This window comes from Vanessa cardui, chromosome 9 (genome assembly GCF_905220365.1).
Source record: "Vanessa cardui chromosome 9, ilVanCard2.1, whole genome shotgun sequence".
NCBI lineage: Eukaryota > Metazoa > Arthropoda > Insecta > Lepidoptera > Nymphalidae > Vanessa > Vanessa cardui.
The window spans coordinates 14,155,038-14,178,700 of NC_061131.1; the positions used below are offsets into that span (position 1 = coordinate 14,155,038).

Consider the following 23,663-nt stretch of genomic DNA (forward strand, 5'->3'; position numbering starts at 1 on the left):
GTCTGTGTCATGCACAATTTTATACTATGTGGTAAATGGTAACTTCCTACCATAAGTTTATCAATTATATATATATTTATCGCTAGTCTGTGTCTATGAACAATTTCATGATATGTGGTAAATGGTAACTTCCTACCATAAGCCTATCAATTATGTATTTATTTATTTATTTATTAGGGAAACATACAGCATATCGTATATTACAACTTAATATAATAATCATATTTTAACACTTATGTCAGTTAAGTTTCCAGTACTGTTTTAACAGGGAAGTAGACTAATTTAGATGTTAGATAAAATATAACTGTTTATGACAAAGTAAAATTTTAACGTAAATATGGTTATAGTTAATTACTAATAAGTATTTTTTACAAGATTATAAAATTTATTTTAACTATTTTAAGCAGATCAATGTGGTTGTATTTTCTATTATGACTATTACAAGATCTTAGAATAAAATGAAATAATTAGTTTTACAAAAAGGTATTGAAAAAGTATCCTGAGAGCGAGCGTTAAAACGAGGACATTTAAAATAAATCTTACTGAGCAGATACAGTAGATATACATATTACACTTATTGTACGAGGATACAGTTCACTTTATTTGTTGATGTGTTGCTATGTACAGTATAAATATAACATAAAAAGAATTATAGTCCAAACGAATAAGAGTCAAGGGTAATTTTTTTTTCTGCATAGTGATTGTAAGTCATGTTTGTGAGAGTTTGTGTTGTATACATTGAGTTTGTGTAGTAGAAATTGATGATGTAAGTATTCTCTAATGAATGAAATGTGTTTCTTTGTCAGTTCTTCGTGATCCTAGCGCTGCTGTGCGTCCCTGTCATGTTGTTCGGCAAACCCTACTACCTGATGAAGGAACAAAAGAAGCGTGCCGTGAGTGTTGAAATACTTCTTAATTTGCCTACCTTTTTATAAAAATTAAACGTACTTGATATTAAGAGGGAATTCATTGTTTAAATGTATATCTGTTTTAATACACTTAAAAAGGACAATATAAATATTCTTTGAAGAAGAATTTGAAGACTAAAAAAAGCAAGCAACTTTCTATGTTATTAGAATGTACTATATTCTTTTTAGTCATATATTAAATTAAAAATGAAGTCTTTAAATTTGTAAGCCTGTATAATTACGCCAAAAAGTTTTCTTAAAGTAAGTTAATTAAAAAAGTAAGCTAAGTTATTTATATTGACAGTAAAATAAAGTTAATCGCACGTGTCTCCCCCGCAGAGCCAGGGCCACCAGAGCATCGAAGCGGCGGCCGAGAACGGCGTGGCGGGCGGCGCTCCGGCGCCCGCGCCGCACGGGCACGACGACGACATCACCGAGGTGTTCATCCACCAGGCCATCCACACCATCGAGTACGTGTTGGGCAGCGTGTCGCACACGGCCTCCTACCTGCGTCTGTGGGCGCTGTCGCTTGCGCATGCGCAACTGGCCGAAGTCGCGTGGAACATGCTGCTGCGCAAAGGTACGACATATTGACGACCTCCATGGTCGAGTGGGAATCTTGCATGATACCACTACACCAACAGAGATAACGAAACCAGTTTACAAGCTTCCACCAACCCGCATTGGAACAGCGTGGTGGAATATGTTCCAAACCCTCTCCTTAATGGAAGAGGAGGCCTTATCTCAGCAGTGGGAAATTTACAGGCTGTTACTTTACTTTACTTTACTTTACTACACCAACAGTGCAGTAAGAGTTGGCCCAGTGGTTAGAACGCGTGCATCTTAACCGATGATTGCGGGTTAAAGCAAGCACCGCTGATTCATTTGCTTAATTTGTCTTTATAATTCATCTCGTGCTCGGCGGTGAAGGAAAACATCGTGAGGAAACCTGCATGTGACAAATTTCATAGAAATTCTGCCACATGTGTATTCCACCAACCCGCATTGGAACAGCGTGGTGGAATATGTTCCAAACCTTCTCCTCAATGGGAGAGGAGGCCTTTAGCCCAGCAATGGGAATTTACAGGCTGTTAACTTGGTCGAGTGGTGTGTACACCGGTTTTCATTGGTACGCCACTCTGAGGTACCGGGTTCGATTCCCGGCCGAGTCGATGTAGATTATCATTAGTTTTCTATGTTGTCTCGGGTCTGGGTGTATGTGGTACCGTCGTTACTTCTGATTTCCATAACACAAGTGCTTCAGCTACTTACATTGGGATCAGAGTAATGTATGTGATGTTGTCTCATATTATTATTATATTGCTGCTGACAAATATTAACTGTTCCTTACACCCTTCATCCCGAACACAATAATCCGAAGTATTGCTGTTTGGGGGTATTTTATCTCATTAGTAGGTGGTACCCGCCTAGATAGGCTTACATAAAGCTTTTCCATAAGTATATTTTCTTAAATCGATCATTTGACGAAAATTAAGTAAAATTATTTTTCATTTATAATATAGCAAATATTACTTAACGTTACTTTTAATTTTCCATTAGGGGTTGGGCTAATTATCCTTAACACAGCTTATGTAATAACCCATAAAGGATAATAAGTTTCACTCATTTTAAAGTGTCAAACCACATGTAAATAGAGTACTTAGCTAATAGTCATATTTAACAATAGTCATACTTATTTTGTATACTCATATATTTATATACCTAAGCTTCATTTGTAATATTTCTTTTGCTGCAATAAATTATTATTATTACGTGTTTTTCCAGGTCTGAAGTCAGCCGGTTACCAGGGCGGCATATACCTGTACGTGGTGTTCGCCGGTTGGGCCGCCATTTCCGTGTCCATCCTTGTGTTGATGGAGGGACTGTCCGCTTTCCTCCACACGCTGCGTTTGCACTGGTACCTATATTTTTCTCCCTCTAATTATATTGCAATGGCAGAAGGAGTAAACATAAACATAATATCTTCTATCTCACTCATAACGTTAAAGATCGCAGCTGTTGTCCATATAAAAAACTGTCATCAAAATCTTTATTACCATATTATTATATTCACAGGGTCGAATTCCAGAGCAAATTCTATTCCGGTGAGGGTTACCTGTTCCAGCCGTTCTCCTTCGAGGTCATCCTCGACTCGGCTGGTCAGGCCGAAGAGTAAACATCATAAATACAAATACACCTGTAGCCTGTTCTATTTAAGCTTTATTCGAGTAGATGTTGCGCTTTAAATATATTCAAATGAAATAGCTGTGAACAATGTGTAGGTAATGATGATTTCAATAAGGATGTGTCGTTTAAAATATTAATAACAGCAATCATATCATTGCATTATGTTCCTATATGATTGCTTCGGAATGAGGACATACAATAAAATAGATGGCCTTTTCTATCCCCTCCAATCTCCCTGGGAACGCTGATGTGATAGATAATGGATAACTGCTCGCAGTTGTTTTAGAAGAAAGAGATTATCTTTGTCTAAGTATAATTGATCATCTGTTTGAATTTAATAAGTAGATCGAAGAGGGAAATGCTTTATGCTGCAGAGATTTAAACTCTGACATTATAAAAGGCCTTGATGAAATTACCAATTAATATAACTTATTAACTTATCTATGATGTATCTTATTCGATGTTTGCAAATAGTGCATCGTATTATAAGCCTTAACTATAAAGCATTGATGTCTATATTGGAATAATAGATAGCGTTGCAGAGTATTTGATATCCAATGGAAAAAAGATCCCTTTTGTATTTCTTTTATAACTCATTTTATAAGTTCAAATGTACTTAAAAACTTTTTGAATTCGTTTTTTTTTTAACCGAGGCTCTCTTTATTTGTAAAAACATAGAAATTGTCGGTCCCTAGATCACCATGTAATTGTTATATCAACCTTATGACGTAGAAAATGTAATTTAGCTTCAGGTTTATCAATAAAAGTATATTTCTTAGCACAGTATGGTTGTTTTATTTAAATACTAATTTAGTTATCTATATAAATAAATAATGCGACTATAACATAATATTTTATAACAAGTGCTTATTGAACTATATTTCACAATTAAACAGATAAATAAAAAACGATATTGACCATAGACAAAATATTTCTTTCAAATTGTATTTACATTTTTGTAAAAAATGATATGTTATGATGTTTTTTTTTTAATATGAATGAAAATAAATAGTGTTTTGAAATAAAACTAGTTATAACGGATTTAAATCGCGTATATTAATTATTTTTGACATCCCGACGTTTCGAGCACTTCACAGCGTTCGTGGTCACGGGTAGACCAACACGGTTACACTAGTTATAACTAGTTTTATTTCAATGTGTAATAATCGCGAAAATTTAAGACAACATTAAATATTGTTTGTTTAATATTACATAATATGTTGATGATAGTAACATTCTACCTTGTATCAATTTTTTTTAAATTAGTAAATTTTTATTACATAAAATACAGCAAATAATCTTTATTATACACTTAGACTTGGTTCGTTCCGGTTTGAAAGGTGGACCAGAGTAAGTACAGGCCCATGAGACCACAAACCTTAATTTTCAAGGTTGCTGAAGCATTGATGTTATGAGAAGTTGGTAATTAATCTATTAGTATCTATGGGCGATGGTCCGCATACCTTTTTGTCATATTAAATATATTGGTATATTCGAGAGAAGAAAAAAACGGAATACAGCAAAAATACACAACATTTTTCTTTCCCATGACACAACTTTACCTTTTACCATAAATTTTTACTGTATAGCTACAGACAAATTTGTCAATATATAATTGTTTATTTATATTAAAAAATAACATTTATTATTAATTTGTTAACTGTTATATTAAGTAAAGAATAGAAATAGTGAAATGGTTTTCAACTTTACTTCAATGTGAAAAATAATAACTATGAGCTTATAAATTAAGTTAGAATTACTCAGGTACTTGTTCTAATCGTATTCTGCTCCTATGGTAATACTGATGTCTCCGGGAAGCACGTTCGTTTTGTGGTACCAACGGTTCGTGTCTACCACCACTGTAAAAACACCACAAATTAATACTAAAGCATTAAATAAAAATATATGCAATTATAAAACTCTAAAATTTAGAGAGTTTTATAAAATCAATCACAATAATTATTAAAATATCATAATTCGTCGATTTGTCCTATTGCCCCTATTGAATAGTGTATGTTGATTTGAATGATGGTGATTAAATTTTTTGAGAGTCGAGATGGCCCAGTGGCTAGAACGCGTGTATCTTAACCGATGATTGCGGGTTCAAACCCAGGCAAGCACCGCTGATTCATGTGCTTAATTTGTCTTTATAATTCATCTCGTGCTCGGCGGTGAAGGAAAACATCGTGAGGAAACCTGCATGTGACAAATTTCATCGAAATTCTGCCACATGTGTATTCCACCAACCCGCATTGGAACAGCGTGGTGGAATATGTTCCAAACTTTCTCCTCAAAGGGAGAGGAGGCCTTTAGCCCAGCTGTGGGAATTTACAGGCTGTTGTTGTTGATGACTTTTTGGGCGTTTTAACCGGGAGTAATTTGTGATTATAATTCACCTTTTATTCGTGATGGAAAATCTAGTTATGAAACCTGCCTCTATTCACCAGTATAAGCTCGAAGAAACACTGCGATCGACATACATCGACACATGCATCAGCTTTTAATGGGTGACTTTTCAGGCATAGATTAGATGCTCACATATCTCGCCTGCGTGCACGGTGAAGGCGATTGGCGCGCACGCGTACAGACACTCGGGCGGCGGCGCGAGCTGCCAGCGCTTGCGGCCGCGCACCTGCGCCTGCCACGACACGTGCCGCACGGAATCCACCTGCCAACGGTGCGGGATGATACAACTTTATGATTTAATCTTGGTGTCGATTTTTTAAAACCAAAAATAAAAAGTTTTATTAGTAAAGTTAAGAATCGATAACATTTACAATTACTTGTTCACATTAAGGATTAACAATTTTAATGTTTTCATAGACTATACGATTTTGATAAAAGAAAAAAATATCTATATATAATAACAGGTAGATCGATATAGGCTTTTATCTTTTTTGCCAGTAAAAATTATGTATTATATCGTTCATAATTCATTATTTTGATACACATATACAATATAGATATGACAAAAAATGCATGTATCACACCTTGTGAACAGAATTACAAATTGAACGAACGAACGAAACGAACAACTCGATTGTACTTTTAAGATTATTCATATAAACAAAAGTGTAAACATGTCTTCATGAGTGTAATTCGTGATGGAATTCTATCTAGGTACCTAAATACATAAGTAAACGAATGTAGTGGTTTTTGAAATGTATTTGAAATATCTGGTATCATTATTTGTAAAAAGGAAGGACGAATTGACTTTGACGAGTCGCAACTTGTTTTTACTCATTTTTCTTTTCACATGTGACCACATTATTTGTCACTTTTTCTATTAAAGTAATTAATGTTATTATTAATCAGTAAATTTACTGTGACGTGATTCGACCTCAATCGACGTTATTGTCAATTAAAATTTATTTTATTTTGAATTTCTTACATGCATGTGAGCTCCTTGCCCTGGGCCTCCCATAAAAATCCAATCTACCATATCGCTCTCAGCCGTCCTGGGCAAGAAGTAAGGCCTGTTGTAATACTTTCTCAACGTTTTGGTCTCTTCCTCATAGCACGTACTCCAACCCACGTACCACGGGTCACCAGAGAGATTAGCTCGCATCTCATCCATGCTGAATACCTCGCTTAACGAGTTCAAACCAGATTTGTAAGCGAAGTAGAAGCAATCGTTGATTTTTTTACCCATTTTTGTATTTCGGTAGAAATCAGCGAAAAAATTGAAATTGAATTTCTGTAAATGTTAATTATTGTTAAATAAGTACAATTCAATGTTATATCGAATATGTGGCATTTAAATCGACCAATTAATAATTTTGATTAAATCAATGGCTGAGGCGGAAAATAAAAATAAACGAAACGTAAAAGGCTTCGATCGAACTATCGACTAGTAGGCGAGATTTGCTTCAGTGTTTCACGATTCAAGAATTGAATTCTCAAATTGAGTAAGCATATCATTTAATTGTAAACCATATTATGGGTTCTCAAATCGTTAATGGGTTAACGATTTGAACATAATATGGTTCACAAAGGGTTTGTAATATTATGAGCTGAGATGGCCCAGTGGTTAGAACGCGCACCACTAAATATTCATGTGCTTAAATAGTGTATATTATATAATTCATCTTTTCTATTCCACCAACCCGCATTGGAACAGCGTGGTGACTGGTGGAATATGTTCCAAACCTTCTCTATAAAAAGGACAGGAGGCCTTAGCCCAGCTCTAGAAAATTTACAGGCTTTTGTTGTTGTTGTTGTTTTTGTTATATTATAAATCTAATTTAATTAGATTAAAAAAATGGTCTCACAGCTTATTTTCTGTATTTAAAATTACCTCTAGAGCTTCCCAATCATTCGTAGCGTCGGTGACAATAACAGGCATAGTATTGTACGCGTACAAATCTTCGAATTCCTCTGCGCTTATGTTTTCGAGTCGCGTGACGTTGTTAACGTTTATGCACATCGAGCAATCCTCTGGTGACCGGAACAAAGACTTGGATTGCTCGGGTAATCGGACAAAGCATCCCTGAAAATACGAGCCTAAATATACTTAGCAGAAAAATAATTCCAATTTGTTGACTACTGTTTAAAAACTTACCGTTATTGAAGCTTCTGAGTATATCCACCAATACCCAATGATGGATACTACAATTAACGCCAACGCAAAGTACTTTTTTAAACCAATACATAAAGTTAGACATTTAATTTTACTGCTACTACCCGGGATATTTAAATGCGAAATAAAATAATTATTAAGATTGACTGCATCGATTTTGTTTAATATTTTATTTAGTTTTAATTCTGCTATTTTAAGTTTCTTCTCACAATTCTTTTCTCGATCAGCAGTCATGTTATCAAATATAAGAGCTAAGGGTGAATGAAAGGGGTTTAATCCTTCCACTGATATTTATAGAAGGACGACCACAGAGCTCTTTATTTAATAGAACTGGATATAACCTTTTATATTTATTTTTTTATAAAAACAAACATAGATCTACTTTATTCAGGTAGACTTTTACACTTTTAAATCATCATTTTGTAATGAAATTTAGCTATCATCTAAAGTGAGTCCTTCCTGCTTCAGATAAAATAAGCGGAAAAATTAACACCATATTTACAAAAAGTATCATTTTGGAGTTTTAGTTTTTATCTTTCCACTGACGAAAAGAACTTTCTTTGATAAGTCTTTTGTTACATTACTAGGTCTATGCTTTACGAAGTTTGAAACGCGTGTTAAACAGCGATGTGAGTGCAATAGGTATGAAATTGAAATTCATTATCAGGCCGCGACACCACAACTGCGTCCCCATTCAACCCATTTAACGCATTGACGCCCTAGATCTAGAATGACACTGTAATATAAGTAGGTATTTCGTGGTCACATAAGTCATACTAGTCTTACTAAAGATCGTTTTTTAAAAGTTATTGATCAATATTTGTTGCTGAACAGTTTGTCGAGTGGTAAGTGATATCTATAAATCCGCAACAACAACAACCAAAATATCGATGTGTAAACATAATAAGATAGATTAGAAGAAACGCTGATTCAGTATGACTTTACTTTAAAAATAATGAAAACTTCGGCTGAATTTTATGGGCTTATTATATTATATTATCTCATCATAATAAAATAGAAGTAAAATATATTTTGTTTCTATAATTTATTACATTACAAACACTTATTTTGGAAAGTATTTTGTCCGAAAGAATAAAAAAAAACCTTCACCGAAATAAATTTAGTAGATAGGTTATTAAAATATTTTATATAATAGGTTTAATTGTATAATAAATTTAATTTCATTCATTGGTCATTTTATGCGAAATAAATTAAAGGTCTTTTTCTTGCTTGAAATGCTCCGTTAGCAAATAATTATCCTAATAAGGTATACCTACTAGTTTTTTCAAAGACTACTAGGACGTAAGTATCTTACCTCAAATATTTTATTATCATAAACCTTATGATGCGGTTGCATTGTGCATAATTTACTTTTGCTTTAGATTAAAAAAGACCCCAAAAGTTGGTTTATATTGCAAGGTATATTCTAATTTGATTTTGTAAATTGCAAAGTTGCGCTGATTCTCCAAGTGAGTATGTAGTTCTGCTCTAGCTATGGCCGATGTGTACTAGAAAATTAAGAATATATGGCGACACCCGGATTGGACTAGTTGTATGCCTCAGCCAAAATAAAAATATGAACCCAAAAGTTTTTTTATGACATAAGTAGTCGTAAGGGCAAGTAGGCCGTCTGATAGGAAGTGGTCACCTAAGCCCATAGTTGCATAGACGTTGTAAGGCATTTTTATGCGCCACGAAATTTAGGAACTAAGGTTAAGCGCCTGTTACACTGACTCATTTATATTTTATGCTTAATACCGGAATACTACATGTATTGTTGTTTGGCGATAGAATGGGTGATGAGTGAGTGATACCTACTACCATGATACTAACTACTAAGTGTCTTGTATTTTTTAATAGTATAGTATAGTAAAATAAAGTACATATCTTAGGAGTTAAATAATAAGTTTAATATGGTCCGTACTTACATAATAATTTCATCCAATCATATACAGTATTATGTCATATGGCATATTACTTTGGGGTAACGCTGCAGATATTGAATCTGTCTTTATTTTACAAAAGAGAGCAATTCGGTTTATTTATAATCTTGGAGCTAGAGACTCTCTTCAGGATGTTTTTAACAAAGTGGGAATACTCACTGTTGCGTCGCAATATATTTACAACAATATTATGTATATTCGCAGAAACATTGATAACTTTGATAAAATCAGTGATAATCATGTATGTGCACTAGTAGTAAGGATAAGCTTATAACGCCAAGTTTCCGACTCCACAAAGTCAATAAATCCTTCTTGGGGCAAGGTATCCGTTTCTATAATAAAATTCCGCAGAAATTTTTAACTTTGCCGTTTAGTAAATTCAAATCGTTTGTAAAAAATAAATTGGTAGAAAAAGCACATTATTTGATACAAGATTTTATAGATGATAAAAAAGCGTGGAGTTAATACTTGTTGACTTCCAAGCAGGATACATTGATTGAAATAATTGTATTTAATTAACATGACGTTGTATTTTTTAAATGTTAAAAAAGAGTAACTATTGAGTTTCTCGACGGTTCTTCTCGGTAGAATCTACTTTTAGAACCGGTGGTAGCTTCACTTAATTGTAAAATTACGATTCAAAAGTGCTTATAAAAGCCTACTTGAATAAAGTTTATTTTGATTTTGATTTTATATGTATAGCGCGAGAGTGGAAAAGCATATATGTCCTTCTCCCGTCGACATCCGATAAAACTGAGTGTTATTATTTGCAGATAAATGTAAGATTTTAGTTTACTTTTAATTGGTTAAATGTTAATAATTTATTTGTTTTTGTTGGTAGAAATGTGTTTGCTTTGGGCGAATAAAATGTAAATATCTAATTTAATATTTTTTTGGTTATTGATATTTTAAGGTTTGTTCATGTTGTAGACGGAAAATAGTTTTAAAAGCGAGCAATTGTTATTTCATTAGGTACCCCAAGAAGAATTACAAGTAATAATTAATAAAAATAGCTTTGTTTATTCCACAAAAATAAATTGTAACCTAGAAATTTTGTTATATTGAATCAATTTAATTTGTGGACCCCCTCCGAATTCTACTTCATTCATTCCTCCAAAGAATTTCATTCATTTCGATTTTTGGCATTGTCATCCAGTCCCTTCCTACAAAGGCCACAATCTTGTCCTGCCACCAAGCGAACTCTCTTTCTGGCTTTTTTCTTCTTATGGTTGGGATAGAGTAGTCAATTTCTGCTAAAAAATTAAGATTTGTCTATGGTATATCTATATGAATGTAATATGTATAAAATGATTTACCTATAGAATTATGAGAAAAGAGAATGTCAGCATGACGTTAATAATTTCGTAATGTCAATATTGTCAATTGTCATTAATTTTTAAACCTTATCGAAACAAAGTTCAAACATACGCGTACAAATACTATAAAATGTTATTATTCTTAGTATAAATATTTATTGTTAAAAGATAATTTAATTTAAAAAAATTAAGACATGGCGGCCATACTCGGAGGAGGACTCGGTGGTTTATCAACAGGTTATTATTTGCTTAAAAATAATATAACTAATAACAGTAATTTAAAATTATTTCTCATCGAGGCGACCGACTATTGCGGGGGATGGATAAAGTCAATCAAAACAAGGGACTATATATTCGAACAAGGTCCGAGAACTATTAGGCCTAGAGGAATAACTGGTCTCAACACATTAAATATGCTACAGGATTTGGGCCTCAGCGAGCATATTTCCTTTATTAAGCCCGATCATCCTGCAGCAAGAAATCGAATGATATATGTTAATAATACTCTCTACTCGTTACCTTCTAGTTTAAAAGGCGTGTTTCAAAAAAACGAACCATTTTCAAAGCCTCTTATTTATGCAGCGCTTAATGACTTGAAACAGCCTCAAAAAGAGTTAAAAGATGATTCTATTTACAATTTTGTTGAAAGGAGATTTGGTAAAGAGATAGCTGATTATGCAATCTCGCCAATGATTTGCGGTATTTGTGCGGGAGATGCCAAGGAAATATCAGTTAAATTTCTTATGAAAACATTATTTGAATATGAACAAAGTTACGGAGGAGTTGTAAAAGGTGTAATGAAATCTATGTTTAAACCAAAAAATGAGGAGACATTAGTATTAGGAGAATTAGCTAAAAGAGCGCAGGAGGAGAAATGGAATATTTACACAATTAAAGGGGGCCTCGACACCTTTCCATTAGTCATGAAACAGTACCTGAAAGATAATGATGTTGATATACATTTAAATACCAAAGTAGAGGAAATAGAATTTATTGATTCTAGCATGGTTCAACTTAAAAAGAGTAACGGAGAAACAATGTCTGCAAGTCATGTGTATTCATCTGTGCCATCACATATATTAGCTAAGTTAATCTCAAAACAACATCCACAACTATCACAACTCCTGAGCGAGACACCATTTGTTACTGTTGGTATTGTAAATTTATATTTTGCAACCGAAAAGCCATTGATTGAACCTGCTTTCGGTTTTCTTGTGCCTCCAATTGAAAATTCACCAATCTTGGGGGTAGTTTTTGATTCATGTTGCATCCCTGACCAAAATGGTACTGTCTTAACCGTTATGTTAGGTGGTAGATGGTTTAATGAGAAATTTGGCTCTGATGTTACAAAAGAGAAATTGTTAGAAATAGCTATGAAAGAAATAAAATCAATTCTAAAAATAGAGGATAAAGTCACAGCTTACAATGTAGGTATTCTAGATAAATGTATACCTCAATATATAATTGGACATTACGATAGAGTAGATAGGATTAGAGACTACATACAGGATAAAAATTTGCCAATATCTTTAGTTGGGAGTAGTTACGATGGAGTTGGCATTAATGATGTTATTTATTCAGCTAAAACACAAGTTGAAAAAGATGTTACTAAATAATTTCTTAGTTATGTTTTATGGGTAAATTGTGACATTTAGGTTTACGGGTTGAAGTAATACTTTGAATTTTTACCATAGGTCTTCCAGAGATTTAATTTATTATACAATACATGATGTGATAAAATAGTACACTATTTATGTTTTTTTTTTTTGTGAATAAATTGGTTTTTGTATTTAGTATTTTATTTCAACAATAATCTGTACATTTATTTGGTGTTGGTAGTTGTCTAACTAAAAATGTGTGGGTGATGATGTGTATCCAAGCAATGGTTTAAAAGATGCACTACAATTTAATAAGCATCACCTGCATTATAGTTAAGTTATTATATTTTATTACTAGCTGTACCCGCTTCTTATGTGTGTTTGAATTTAAGAAATAATTTATTGTTGTAGCCTACTTTACTGTTTATTACATCAACTTTTGGCTGTGAAAGTCGCGTCAAAATCGTTCCAGCTGTTCCAGAGATTAGCTAGAACAAACAGACAGACAGAAAAAAAACATCTTGATATATGTTGTTTATACATACTTATGTATTTAGTAAGAAGTGATTATTTTATTACTATAAACAGACACTCCAATCTTATAACATGTGTAGATAATTCCTAAGACCAAGAAGTAGTCCAAGGGTAAATTATTATATTTAATTTGTTTTCCCAGTATTTTTGGTGGATGTGTTGCCTTATAAAAAAGGGCGAATTGAAACAAGATTAGTGTAATAAATATTTAATTTAGCAATTTGCGAATCAGTTTACATTTACAAATAAAGCTGCACTTAATGTTAACAGTTATAAATGTGTTACATATGATTATATTAAAAGGCATTAATTTACTTTCCATCTTTGCTTATATAATGTATTTATTATAAAAGTGAAATATTATATCAGTACACACAGCTTGTAAAGCATGATATTTTCACATATCAGGAGAACAGAGTATGACCTTTGTGTTACAATCTTATCTATATTTTAAAAGTTATAAAAAAGTTACAAAATAAATTAGTACGATAAAAAATGCAGTCAACTGAAATATGCATAAATTTACAAATATAGGCATACTATTGATGTTTTTAAATGGTGACACTATTACTTAATAATGCAATGATTATAAGTGTGCACATGGGTTGAGATTAAAGTCATTACTTTTTAAAAAAAAACAAGATTTTGTACCAAGTAGTTCTTGAGCGAGTTTAGACTATTATATAATGTTTGTTGTGGTCACAACAAACATGTAAATAATCATCGATTCTTATCGATGAATTTTATATAATAAAAAAATATTATAAAAGAAATATACAATTATAACTAAAAACAGTGTGTTATAATTTTGGGTAACTTTTTTATTTCAAGGAGCTACTGAGAATTTTTTGACCCAGGAATAGTAATCAAGATCTTATGTAAGATCCAAGTTGTATAAGCTGTAAAAGTATAGATTTAAATTATAGTTGCCAGGATTCTGTAATAAGTAATTACTGTTTAAATCTGTTACTTATGCAGAAACAATAAATTCGAGATTAATCTGTTATCAGAAGTTGCTCACAGTATAACAGTATTATTCTGATTTTTTCAGTAAACGAATACCAATGTAAAGTTGAAACTACTATTAATTAATATCAATATGGTTTTTAACTTATCGTATAATACATTTAAATTAGAATAATTCTAAGTAATATTTTTTCGTAAATATAAGATACATTAAAATACAGTTTAATGTATCTTTTCATAAATAATATTTGATGATTTTATAACAGGCACAAATAAGACATAACATTTTTTTAATTACTTTCAGTATTACATATTTTCATCAAAATCAGCTCGCATTTGAAACCTAAATAGAGCTTATAATATGTAGTCGGAACCACAATTCATTACTTTTTATAACAAAATTAAATTTTCGTACCCAAACAATAAATACATACAAGCACATTATATAACTTAGACTATGAAATTTGTAGATGAAATTTGTATGAGATTTGAAGAAGCCGAGATGGCCCAGTGGTTTGAACACGTGCATCTTAACCGATGATTGCGGGTTCAAACCCAGGCAAGCACCGCTGTTTCATGTGCTTAATTTGTCTTTATAATTCATCTCGTGCTTTGCGGTGAAGGAAAACATCGTGAGGAAACCTGCATGTGACAAATTTCATAGAAATTCTGCCACATGTGTATTCCACCAACCCGCATTGGAACAGCGTGGTGGAATATGTTCCAAGCCCTCTCCTCAAAAAGGGAGAGGAGGCCTTTAGCCCAGCAGTGGGAAATTTACAGGCTGCTACTTTACTTTACTTACTTTATGAAATTTGTAATACATACAGTGGGGGTAGGGCCGGTAGGGGGAATCGTAGTGGTGTAACTACTCGGCCACGGTGCCCAGGTGTATGAGCAGCGTGGTGTAGAGCGTGTGGTCGCGCGGCGCGGGCGCGGCGGCGGCGGGCGGCACGGTGTTGCGGTACGAGTACTGCAGCGCCAGCGCCGCGACTGCGGCCGCGCCCGGCGCCGCGCTCGCTGTCGTCGCCACCTGCAGCCGCAGCGCCAGCTTATTCGACTTGCGCCACATGATGATACTAAAAGGGAAATATTTCATTTGTAATTGGTCTTCAATAGAATTTTAGGTTTTTGTGCGAACTTTTTTTTACGCGGTTTACTGTAGAGATACTTTCCAACCGCGTGTTCTACGACAGATTTAATACTTTTTGTTTCACATTGGCAAGGTGGCAAACGAGCAGGAGGCTCACCTGATGGAAAGTGAGTACCACCGCCCATGGACATCTGCAACACCAGGGGGCTTGCAGGTGCGTTGCCAGCCTTTAAGAAAGGAGTACGCTCTTTTCTTGAAGGTTCCCATGTCGTATCGTTTCGGAAAAACCGCCGGCGGAAGCTGGTTCCACAAAATGGTTGTGCGAGGCAGAAAATGTCTAAGAAATCGCGCTGTTGTGGATTTTCGGACATCAAGGTGGTGCGGGTGACACTTCGAATTTTGACGAGATGTCCGAAGGTGAAATTCAGCAGCCGGGATTAATCCGGACAATTCCTTGGAACATTTCCCGTTAAAAATTCGGTAGAAGATGCAGAGTGATCCAACATATCTATGCAAAGCCAAAGGATCAAGGAGATCGGAAAGAGCTTGATCGTCGATAACTCGAGCCGCTCTACGTTGGATACGGTCCAATGGAAGGAGCTGGTACTGGGGAGCACCCGCCCAGAGGTGAGAGCAGTACTCCATGTGAGGCCGAATTTGCGCCTTGTAAAGTTTTAGGCCATTGCCGACGTGAAATACTGTCTCGCCTTGTTGAGCACACCCAGCTTTTTTTGAAGCCAATTTGGCTTTGCCTTCCAATTGACCGCGGAACTGAACGAGGCTCGAAATATCAACGCTAAGTATTCCGAAACTACCTGTATCGGGATGTTCTCAAATCGTGGAGATACGACAAATGGTGTTTTTTAGCGGTTAACGCGAAAACTTGCGTTTTTTTGGGGTTGAAATGGACTAGATTTAGCCGGCACCAATTCGAGACTTCTTTTAACGAAGAATGAATGAAGAACAGTGAATGTTACTATTTGCAACAAATCATTGATATGCAGAACAAACAGAGTGGTTGATAGAACGCAGCCTTGTGGAACACCAGCATTGACGAATTTCATGTCAGAGCATGCACCGTCGACAACGACCTTGATGCTCCGATCTGACAAAAAGCTGGTTATCCAGTTGCATAATTTCCCGGGAAGCCCACAGGAAGGGAGCTTCGAAAGAAGCGCTTTGTGCCATACGCGATCGAAAGCCTTAGCTATGTCCAAACTGGCTGCTAATGCCTCCCCCTTGCTCTCAACTGCTTCCACCCACCTGTGAGTGAGGTAAACTAAAAGATCACCGGCTGAGCGACTCCGACGGAAACCGTACTGGTCACTTATCAGCTGATTCTCCTCTAGATACAATTGTGTGTGTAATAAAAGTAAATTTAGGAGAAAAAAAACGTAAAATTTAAGATTTTTTTGAAATGATTATAAATATAAGAGGTTACTTCGTGAAAGATGCTCTTCCTAAGTTTAATAGTAAAAAAAATGTCGTGGTCAAAAAGAAGGCAATAATTACTGGACGAGGTAAGACTGTTTTGTACGGTGGGTTCCCGCTGATATAGTTGCTCAAATCTATGTTTGCAATTATTCCAGTCAGCAAGCATTGCACATGTTACGTTGTTGTGTGTGTGTGTGTGTGTGTGTGTGTGTGTGTGTGTGAGTGTGAGTGTGTGTGAGTATGTGTGTGTGTGTGTGTGTATGTGCGCGTGTGCGTGTGTGTGTGCGTGTGCGTGTGTGTACTCACTCGCTGGTGTCGTGCTGCGGGTCGTCGTCGTACTCGGCGGCGTCGTCGCGCTGCGCCAGCGTGAGCGCGGCGTCGGGCACGAGCACGGCGCAGTCGGTCGGCAGCGCGGCGCGGCGCTGCAGCACCTTGCTCCACGAGTTGTCCTGCGGCCGACTGGCTATTAGCCCTAACCCTATAACCCTATGCGTGTGCCGTGTGTTGCCGGGTGTTATATATACACACACATATACACGCTACGCTACACCATTTAGCGAAAAATTGCAATCTTATTTCTCGGTTCACAAATTATTCGACAGTTTACAATCTGACGAGACATATTGTAATCTAACGAATTTTTTAATCTTACGGTGACATATATACTATTCTGTAATTAAGCTAGGATTTTTTTAAAGTTTTCTGCGATCGTTAGCAATTGCGAATATTCTCCTTTCTTAAATTATATTCGGAAGAAAAACGAGCGAAAAAAACCTCACCATTTGTCTATTTATTCTGGTCCTGCGTGAAATATAAATTATTCTCTACCATGACAATATGGCAACCTTAGAATATGCGACAGTATGTTACTTGGGGCTGTAATTACGGTTATTCAAACTCCAATACCTATTACAGCTATATACGACAGATTATTACGTTACAGTGCAGATTTTTTTTTTTTATAAATATGAGACAACATCACATACATTACTCTGAACCCAATTTAAGTACCTAAAGCGCTTGTGTTATGGAAGATCAGAAGTAACGACGGTACCACAAACACCCAGACCCAAGACAACATAGAAAACTAATGATAATCTACATCGACTATGCCGGGAATCGAACCCGGGACCTCGGAGTGGCGGCGTAAACACCACTCGACCACGGCGGTCGCCATCTTGATAACGATCTTTTTTGCCATGTTATCAGCTAAAGCCAAATAACATTCTCATGTTTTGTCCAAAATACCTTTTCAAGATTAAGTGATTTCTCGAGCGATTTCTCGATGCTCTTGGGTTCCTCCCTCTCCTCGACTTCAGGAACGTCCTGAGGCTGCAGCAGTCGCACCTGCATCTCGTGAGCGGTCGGGTTGGTCAACTTCAACAGTAAAGCTGTCGTCTCTCCCGGTTTCACCGTTTCATACGAGATGATTTTCACTTCGGGGACGTGATAGCTAAAAATATAAATAATAACATTACACGAGTTTTTTGGGCCTAGAGAACCCTGGCCGATTTTGAACGGTGGCAATTTTTAAGTGAGACTATCGAACTGCAAGGGACACTGTTGTGCATGTGTGAGCAAATATATGTGGACACTATTTATATGTTAGCGTTAGATTACAATCTATCTCATCATATTGTAAACTGTCGAAATATTGTGAACCGTGAAATATGATTGCAATTTAACGCATTATTTTTCGCTATATTGTTTACGGTGACATTACGATGATGGTGACGTTACGATGACGGATCAGATAGAGTAGACCACAGCTTTACAGGCTTTCTGTGGCACGCGAGTGCATAGCTGGATATTTATCCAGACTTAACTGCTATACTCAGTAGCTTTCAAATGGCACATGGGGTTTGGTCTCAGGGTTGACTGCCGGCTAGTAACTAGACCTATAGACCAACGGGGCAGCCAATATGTGCAGTTAGATATTGTTTGTGTTTACCCTCATTTAATATACGCTGTATTAAAATTGGTCATCATATCAGAAGATAAACTAAAGCCACAACTAATGGATTTTTACTTTTTAGTAAAAATATTCATCATACCATTTTTAAGCACATTTTTCAAACATCATTGAGTATTATTTGACTTGTAGTTCGAATACTAAAAATGGATTAAGACTCACTAGGCGAGCAGCTCGATCTTGAACTTGACGGAGCCCGGGTTGTACTCGGGCTTGGTGAGGTTGTGGTCGCACGCGCGGCAGCGCTGGCTGCGCTTGACGCTGAGCGCGCGCGCCGCCGGCTGCAGGCGCGCCGCGCTGCGCGGCTGCCACTCCGCCGCGCGCATGCGCTGCCGCATCGACGTTACTGCCGACACGCACACCACTACACCACCCCACCTAACCACTCCGCCACCCTCGAGGACATCTATCACGATCGCCGGTAATGTGTTCTACTCGATTCGAGTCTTAGCGGAATACTGCGCTGGGGACTTAGAAGACAGTAGCGTAACTGCCTAAGTCACCTAACCACTCCGCCGCGCGCACGCGCTGACGCATCCACGTTACTGCCGACACGCAATTCGAGTCTTTAGCGGAATACTGCGCTGGGGACTTACAAGACAGTAGCCTAACTGCCTAAGTCACCTAACCACTCCGTCACCCCCGAGGAGATCTATCGCGATCGCCGGTAATGTGTCTTACGCAATTCGAGTCTTTAGCGGAATACTGCGCTGGGGACTTACAAGAGAGTAGCCTAACTGCCTAAGTCACCTAACCACTCCGCCGCGCTCGAGGAGATCTATCGCGATCGCCGGTGATGTGTCTTACTCAATTCGAGTCTTAGCGGAATACTGCGCTGGGGACTTACAAGACAGTAGCGTAACTGCCTAAGTCACCTAACCACTCCGCCGCGCTCGAGGACATCTATCGCCATCGCCGGTAATGTGTTCTACTCAATTCGAGTCTTAGCAAAACTGCGTGGGGGACGCACCTACTAGGCAGTTAGCGCACCTGCCTAAGGAGAATCGAACTCCAAATACTTAGAGCCTATGCATCACCCAGCGGCGATGTATGTAAAGCACACAGTTATCCTATCCTGGACATTTTGAACAATTATATTAAAATGTATTGTCACTTACTCTGTTTTAAGTTAACCTCCTGAGAGTGATAGTCTTCTGGTAGCTCTTCGACTTCTTCGCTGGCTTGGCTGGGTACGAAGTTGGCAATTGCAGACGATGAACTCTCACTGGAAGCCAGCCCTGCTATGTTGCGTGCCATTGCGCCAGTTAGACCTGTTTTATCCTGGTAATATCAACATATCTTTTTATTCCATTACTTTTAAATAGGCTTTTTGACTGGTTTTTAAAATCCTTTTTATATTATTTAATAGAGGTTAAGGAACCCAGTAAAAGTTGATTTTTTTATTTCTAGTACATATTTGCCGAAAAATATCATATTAAAAATTCCATATTTAAATAACGCGCGAAAACGCTACTTGGACAATATGGCGCTGCAATGGGGTCGGTGACGTCACTTTGCTGTATTTTAATCTGTGGTACCTGTAGTAAAAAACCAAGGTTTACAAGAAAGTGACTTCATCATAAGCCTTGCCAATCAGGAGCGTTTTGTGTCACGTGACAAACGTTTGAAAAAATGCATTTTTATTTATGGATTTTTGAATAAATTACGTATTATTTTCAACTTTCGTTAGTAAATAACCATTCTTAAACTCATAATATACACTGATTACAATAATACACAGTTTATTATTCGCATTGTCAAATAGCCTATTGTATTTGATTCAAAATTTATATCTGTCACCGTAAGATTACAAACATCGTTAAATTACAATCTATCTCGTGAGATATGTATCTTCGATAGATTACACTATAGCGACAAATAATGCGTTAAATTGCAATAATATTTCACGATTTACAATATTTCGACAGTTTATAATCTCACAAGATAGATTGTTATCTAAAGACGTTTGTAATCTTACGGTAACATATCTATTGCACTAACTCGACTTTGAGATAGGTATATATTAATTCTTACAGTAAGGTTCATGTATTTCCCTCTGATCGCAAACTTCTTTCTCTCTCTGTCCAATTTCTCTTGCTTCTCTTGTTGAGCGATAGCCTTGTAGTAGTCGAGAAGTTGGTTCACTCGCGCGGCGAAAGGATTTGTTCTCTCAGGCCAACCCCCAGATGCTTAAAAAATATATCTTATCAATATTATGTGAAACGTCTTTAGTAATCAATACTACTTATACAACTAAAGTAATCTAAATATTCAAAACATCAATACTGCTTAAATACATATATTGGAGCCCCAACAACATCAATATATTTTGGTTGTTAATGCAATTTGCATTTGCATTTATTGGTATTTAAAGTAGCATCTTTGAAATACTGTTTTGCGATTAGGATGTCCAATAAACCAGTTTTTCTGTATTTTTAAACATAGGAAATTTATTACGAATAATAAAAATGCAAAAGTGATTCATAGATTTACAAACCACAAAATATAGGGTTTATTTTTATTAGCATTTTGTACATATGAATGTGTGTCTGTAAGTCAAAGTGCATGGAATACTAAAATTTGGAATAAGATAAAGGTGGCTTACCAACAGGTTGATCAGGAATTCCAACATCACGAGAAGTCCATCGACAGTTGAAACATGATAAATAGTACATTTTCTTGGGTTGCTTATTTTCAATTTTTGCATCTCCAGAAGCAGGATCTTGCCGTGGTTGTGCTATGGTCGCACGTGTTGAAAGTGTATGAAAACAGCTTGGGCAGTCAAAACAGCTACTACATCGATTCTTCTTAAGCCTTGCTTCAGAAGATGGCATGTTTTCAAGACAATTTGCACAGTAGTGAGAATCTACCTGTGAAGTGTAAGAAATTACTTATTAAGTTTTTTATAGACAAATAATAATATATGAAATCATAGAATTGATGACAAGTTACTTCAACTAGAATACAAAATTTCTTTGAATTCCAATATGGTGAGAATCATTTTTTAAGTATAGAGTATATATAGTTATAAGTATAAGTATATAAGTTTGCAATGCAAATAAGGACCATTCTACAACTACTAATGGATTAATATTAAGCAATCATTTGCAGGATGAAAATTGAGGCTTACAAAACAATAAAGAATAGAAACAAAATCAAATTATCAAATAGTCATTGATTCCACTTAGAAAAAAAAATTTGATGTATTTAATTTAAAGATAGGACACTGTTCAAATTTTATTATGAGCTACCCAAAATATTTCTAGATTTTCAGAACTGGATATCACCCACAAGAACACCATAAATAACAACAAAATTATTAATTATAGATGTAAACACAGAATGAGACATCTAACAATGGAAACAATATATTTTACTCAACTAGCTTAGATACAAAACATAAAAGTTAAATTATAGTCAGTATTTATGCTAGTGCTAGTTGGGTTTATAATTATTTTGTTTTCTGATCTGATGATGTAATCTGTTATTTATTTATTTAGGCTGTTGAATGTTTAGTACTAGTTTAGTAGTAGTAATTTTTAGTGGTAGTAGTTATTAGTAAAGCATTTGGAGAAAATAATTTAAGTTAAGCTTATGTCGTTATGTATCATTCAAGACTTAAGTCATTTTTAAGGTCAAGTGTGGTGGTTATTCATTTTGCATATATTAACTAAGATTACTTCATCAATTCTTTTCATCCATAATTTGCTAAGTATATTATTAAAATATGTCATAAATTTATATTCTATCACTCTTGTGCATATTGGGTTAATTTTAGCGTTTTGTTTGTAAACTAAAAGTGTAAAGAATTAATTCAAAAACTTACTTCATGACAAATGCAAAAACCGCATCGTATCTTCAAACAATGTCGGCAAAAATATAGATTGGTTATAGGTTTCAGCTGTCCACAAGAACATACGTATTTAATGTAGTCGGGTTGCGTTAAATATGCCATTTTTAAGAGTTTAATTTACACAAATCAATATAAAAATTACAAAAACTTTTTGAAGTTCCTAAATGTTGACTCAATGACAATGACAAAAGTCATTATTGACATTTGACTACAATAATGTTACGGTAGAGTTTATACGTCAAATTAAGGTGTTTTCGGAATACAGATTATATTTGACAAATTTCTTTTTTTTAATATTACTCAACAGGAGTTCCAACTCTCGCGTTTTATTGGATATGTGTAATCAAAATATACGTATTTAGTTTAAAGTAAAATTATTTACACATTTTCACAATGTAATAATGATCTAAAAATCTAGTAAAGTAACAACTAACGCAATAATAATAGTTAAATAGCCAACCACCCTAGCGACCTTTCTATACTATTATCTTACTATAAAATTATTTATTTGAAAATCATCGTAACTTACACTGAGTGGCTATAAAAATCATATATTTATTTAAATATTTTACCAGAAAGGTAATAGAATATATTATGAGTATACAAGGGCTCAGATAATGATTGAAATATATGTAATAACTCTAGACAACGTAATATCGATATACACAAAGTCATAATTTTTATTTGATGAAATGTAATTGAAGTTTAATCTAGCTCCATTGTTGTTTAACTCACAATAACAATTCTCCTCGTCTCCTCTCTCTTTGAGGAGGTTTGGAACGTATTCCACTACGCTGTTTTAATGCTCGTTGGTGAAATACACATGTGTCAGAATTTCAATGAAATTAAGCACATGCTGGTTTCCTCACGATGTTTGATCTCGGCTCACACGCGCACAAACTTTTAAAAAGATTTGTGGTTCATTAACAGAATCATATATTTCGTTTTAGTAACTATGACACTTTTTAAAATGGTGCCTTCAACACTAAATCTTAATTTTTTAGTGTAGCTTTGGTCATTCATGTGGGATAATAACTATTTTATCACTTTAAAATATCTTTTAAGATTGAAACTAAAGCCACTGTTAAACTTTATATCCTAAATAAGTTGTAGCCGCAATTCTCACACGAACAATTTCACACTTTATATTAAAATCAGGCGTTCATATTGATTTTGATAGTCGATAATTTGAACTGCTCTGCGTTGAATACGGTCAAATGGAAGAAGCTGGTACTTGGGAGCATCCGCCCAGAGATGAGAGCAGTCCTCTATGTTAGGCC

At 35.3% G+C, this 23,663-nt stretch overlaps 4 protein-coding genes across 6 annotated transcripts in view; 2 read left to right on the plus strand and 2 right to left on the minus strand.

Moving 5' to 3' along the window:
- The window catches only part of LOC124532209 (V-type proton ATPase 116 kDa subunit a 1), a 35,106-nt gene extending 31,947 nt beyond the window's left edge, over positions 1-3,159 (plus strand). For all 3 annotated transcript variants that reach the window (XM_047106965.1, XM_047106963.1, XM_047106964.1), the window contains 4 exons: positions 807-893; positions 1,248-1,488; positions 2,694-2,826; positions 2,985-3,159. In XM_047106965.1, the coding sequence (XP_046962921.1) occupies positions 807-893; positions 1,248-1,488; positions 2,694-2,826; positions 2,985-3,084 (561 nt within the window). In that variant the 3' untranslated portion in view covers positions 3,085-3,159. The remainder of the gene's footprint in view (positions 1-806; positions 894-1,247; positions 1,489-2,693; positions 2,827-2,984) is intronic.
- Positions 3,160-4,799: 1,640 nt separating this feature from the next.
- LOC124532490 lies at positions 4,800-7,967 on the minus strand. Its single transcript, XM_047107399.1, has 5 exons — positions 7,657-7,967; positions 7,393-7,584; positions 6,487-6,792; positions 5,634-5,763; positions 4,800-4,954 (listed from the first exon to the last, which is right to left on the minus strand). The coding sequence occupies exons 1-5, from the start codon at positions 7,906-7,908 to the stop codon at positions 4,869-4,871; spliced, it is 966 nt and encodes a 321-aa protein (XP_046963355.1). The 5' UTR covers positions 7,909-7,967; the 3' UTR covers positions 4,800-4,868.
- Positions 7,968-10,979: 3,012 nt separating this feature from the next.
- On the plus strand, positions 10,980-12,722 carry LOC124532356 (protoporphyrinogen oxidase). The gene has a single exon (XM_047107244.1). The coding sequence runs from the start codon at positions 11,128-11,130 to the stop codon at positions 12,547-12,549; it is 1,422 nt and encodes a 473-aa protein (XP_046963200.1). The 5' UTR covers positions 10,980-11,127; the 3' UTR covers positions 12,550-12,722.
- A 2,114-nt stretch (positions 12,723-14,836) lies between these two features.
- LOC124532567 (dynactin subunit 4) lies at positions 14,837-22,592 on the minus strand. Its single transcript, XM_047107523.1, has 8 exons — positions 22,357-22,592; positions 21,136-21,400; positions 20,565-20,719; positions 19,649-19,811; positions 18,693-18,876; positions 17,807-18,011; positions 16,865-17,007; positions 14,837-15,110 (listed from the first exon to the last, which is right to left on the minus strand). Exons 1-8 carry the CDS (start codon positions 22,483-22,485, stop codon positions 14,900-14,902), a joined length of 1,455 nt encoding a protein of 484 aa, XP_046963479.1. The 5' UTR covers positions 22,486-22,592; the 3' UTR covers positions 14,837-14,899.
- Between the last annotated feature and the right edge of the window lie 1,071 nt (positions 22,593-23,663).

Bases quoted from the DNA above. Each gene is read 5' to 3' on its own strand.
- LOC124532356 (XM_047107244.1), top strand. From the start codon at position 11,128: ATGGCGGCCATACTCGGAGGAGGACTCGGTGGTTTATCAACAGGTTAT.
- LOC124532567 (XM_047107523.1), bottom strand. From the start codon at position 22,485: ATGGCATATTTAACGCAACCCGACTACATTAAATACGTATGTTCTTGT. The intron at 19,812-20,564 runs GTAAGAATTAAT...TGATATTACCAG, and splicing joins GGAAATACATGAACCTTACT to GATAAAACAGGTCTAACTGG. The intron at 18,877-19,648 runs GTAAGTGACAAT...GCGTGTCGGCAG, and splicing joins GGAGGTTAACTTAAAACAGA to TAACGTCGATGCGGCAGCGC.
- LOC124532490 (XM_047107399.1), bottom strand. From the start codon at position 7,908: ATGACTGCTGATCGAGAAAAGAATTGTGAGAAGAAACTTAAAATAGCA. The intron at 6,793-7,392 runs GTAATTTTAAAT...TAACATTTACAG, and splicing joins ATGATTGGGAAGCTCTAGAG to AAATTCAATTTCAATTTTTT. The intron at 4,955-5,633 runs GTGAGCATCTAA...GTGTTTTTACAG, and splicing joins CGTGCACGCAGGCGAGATAT to TGGTGGTAGACACGAACCGT.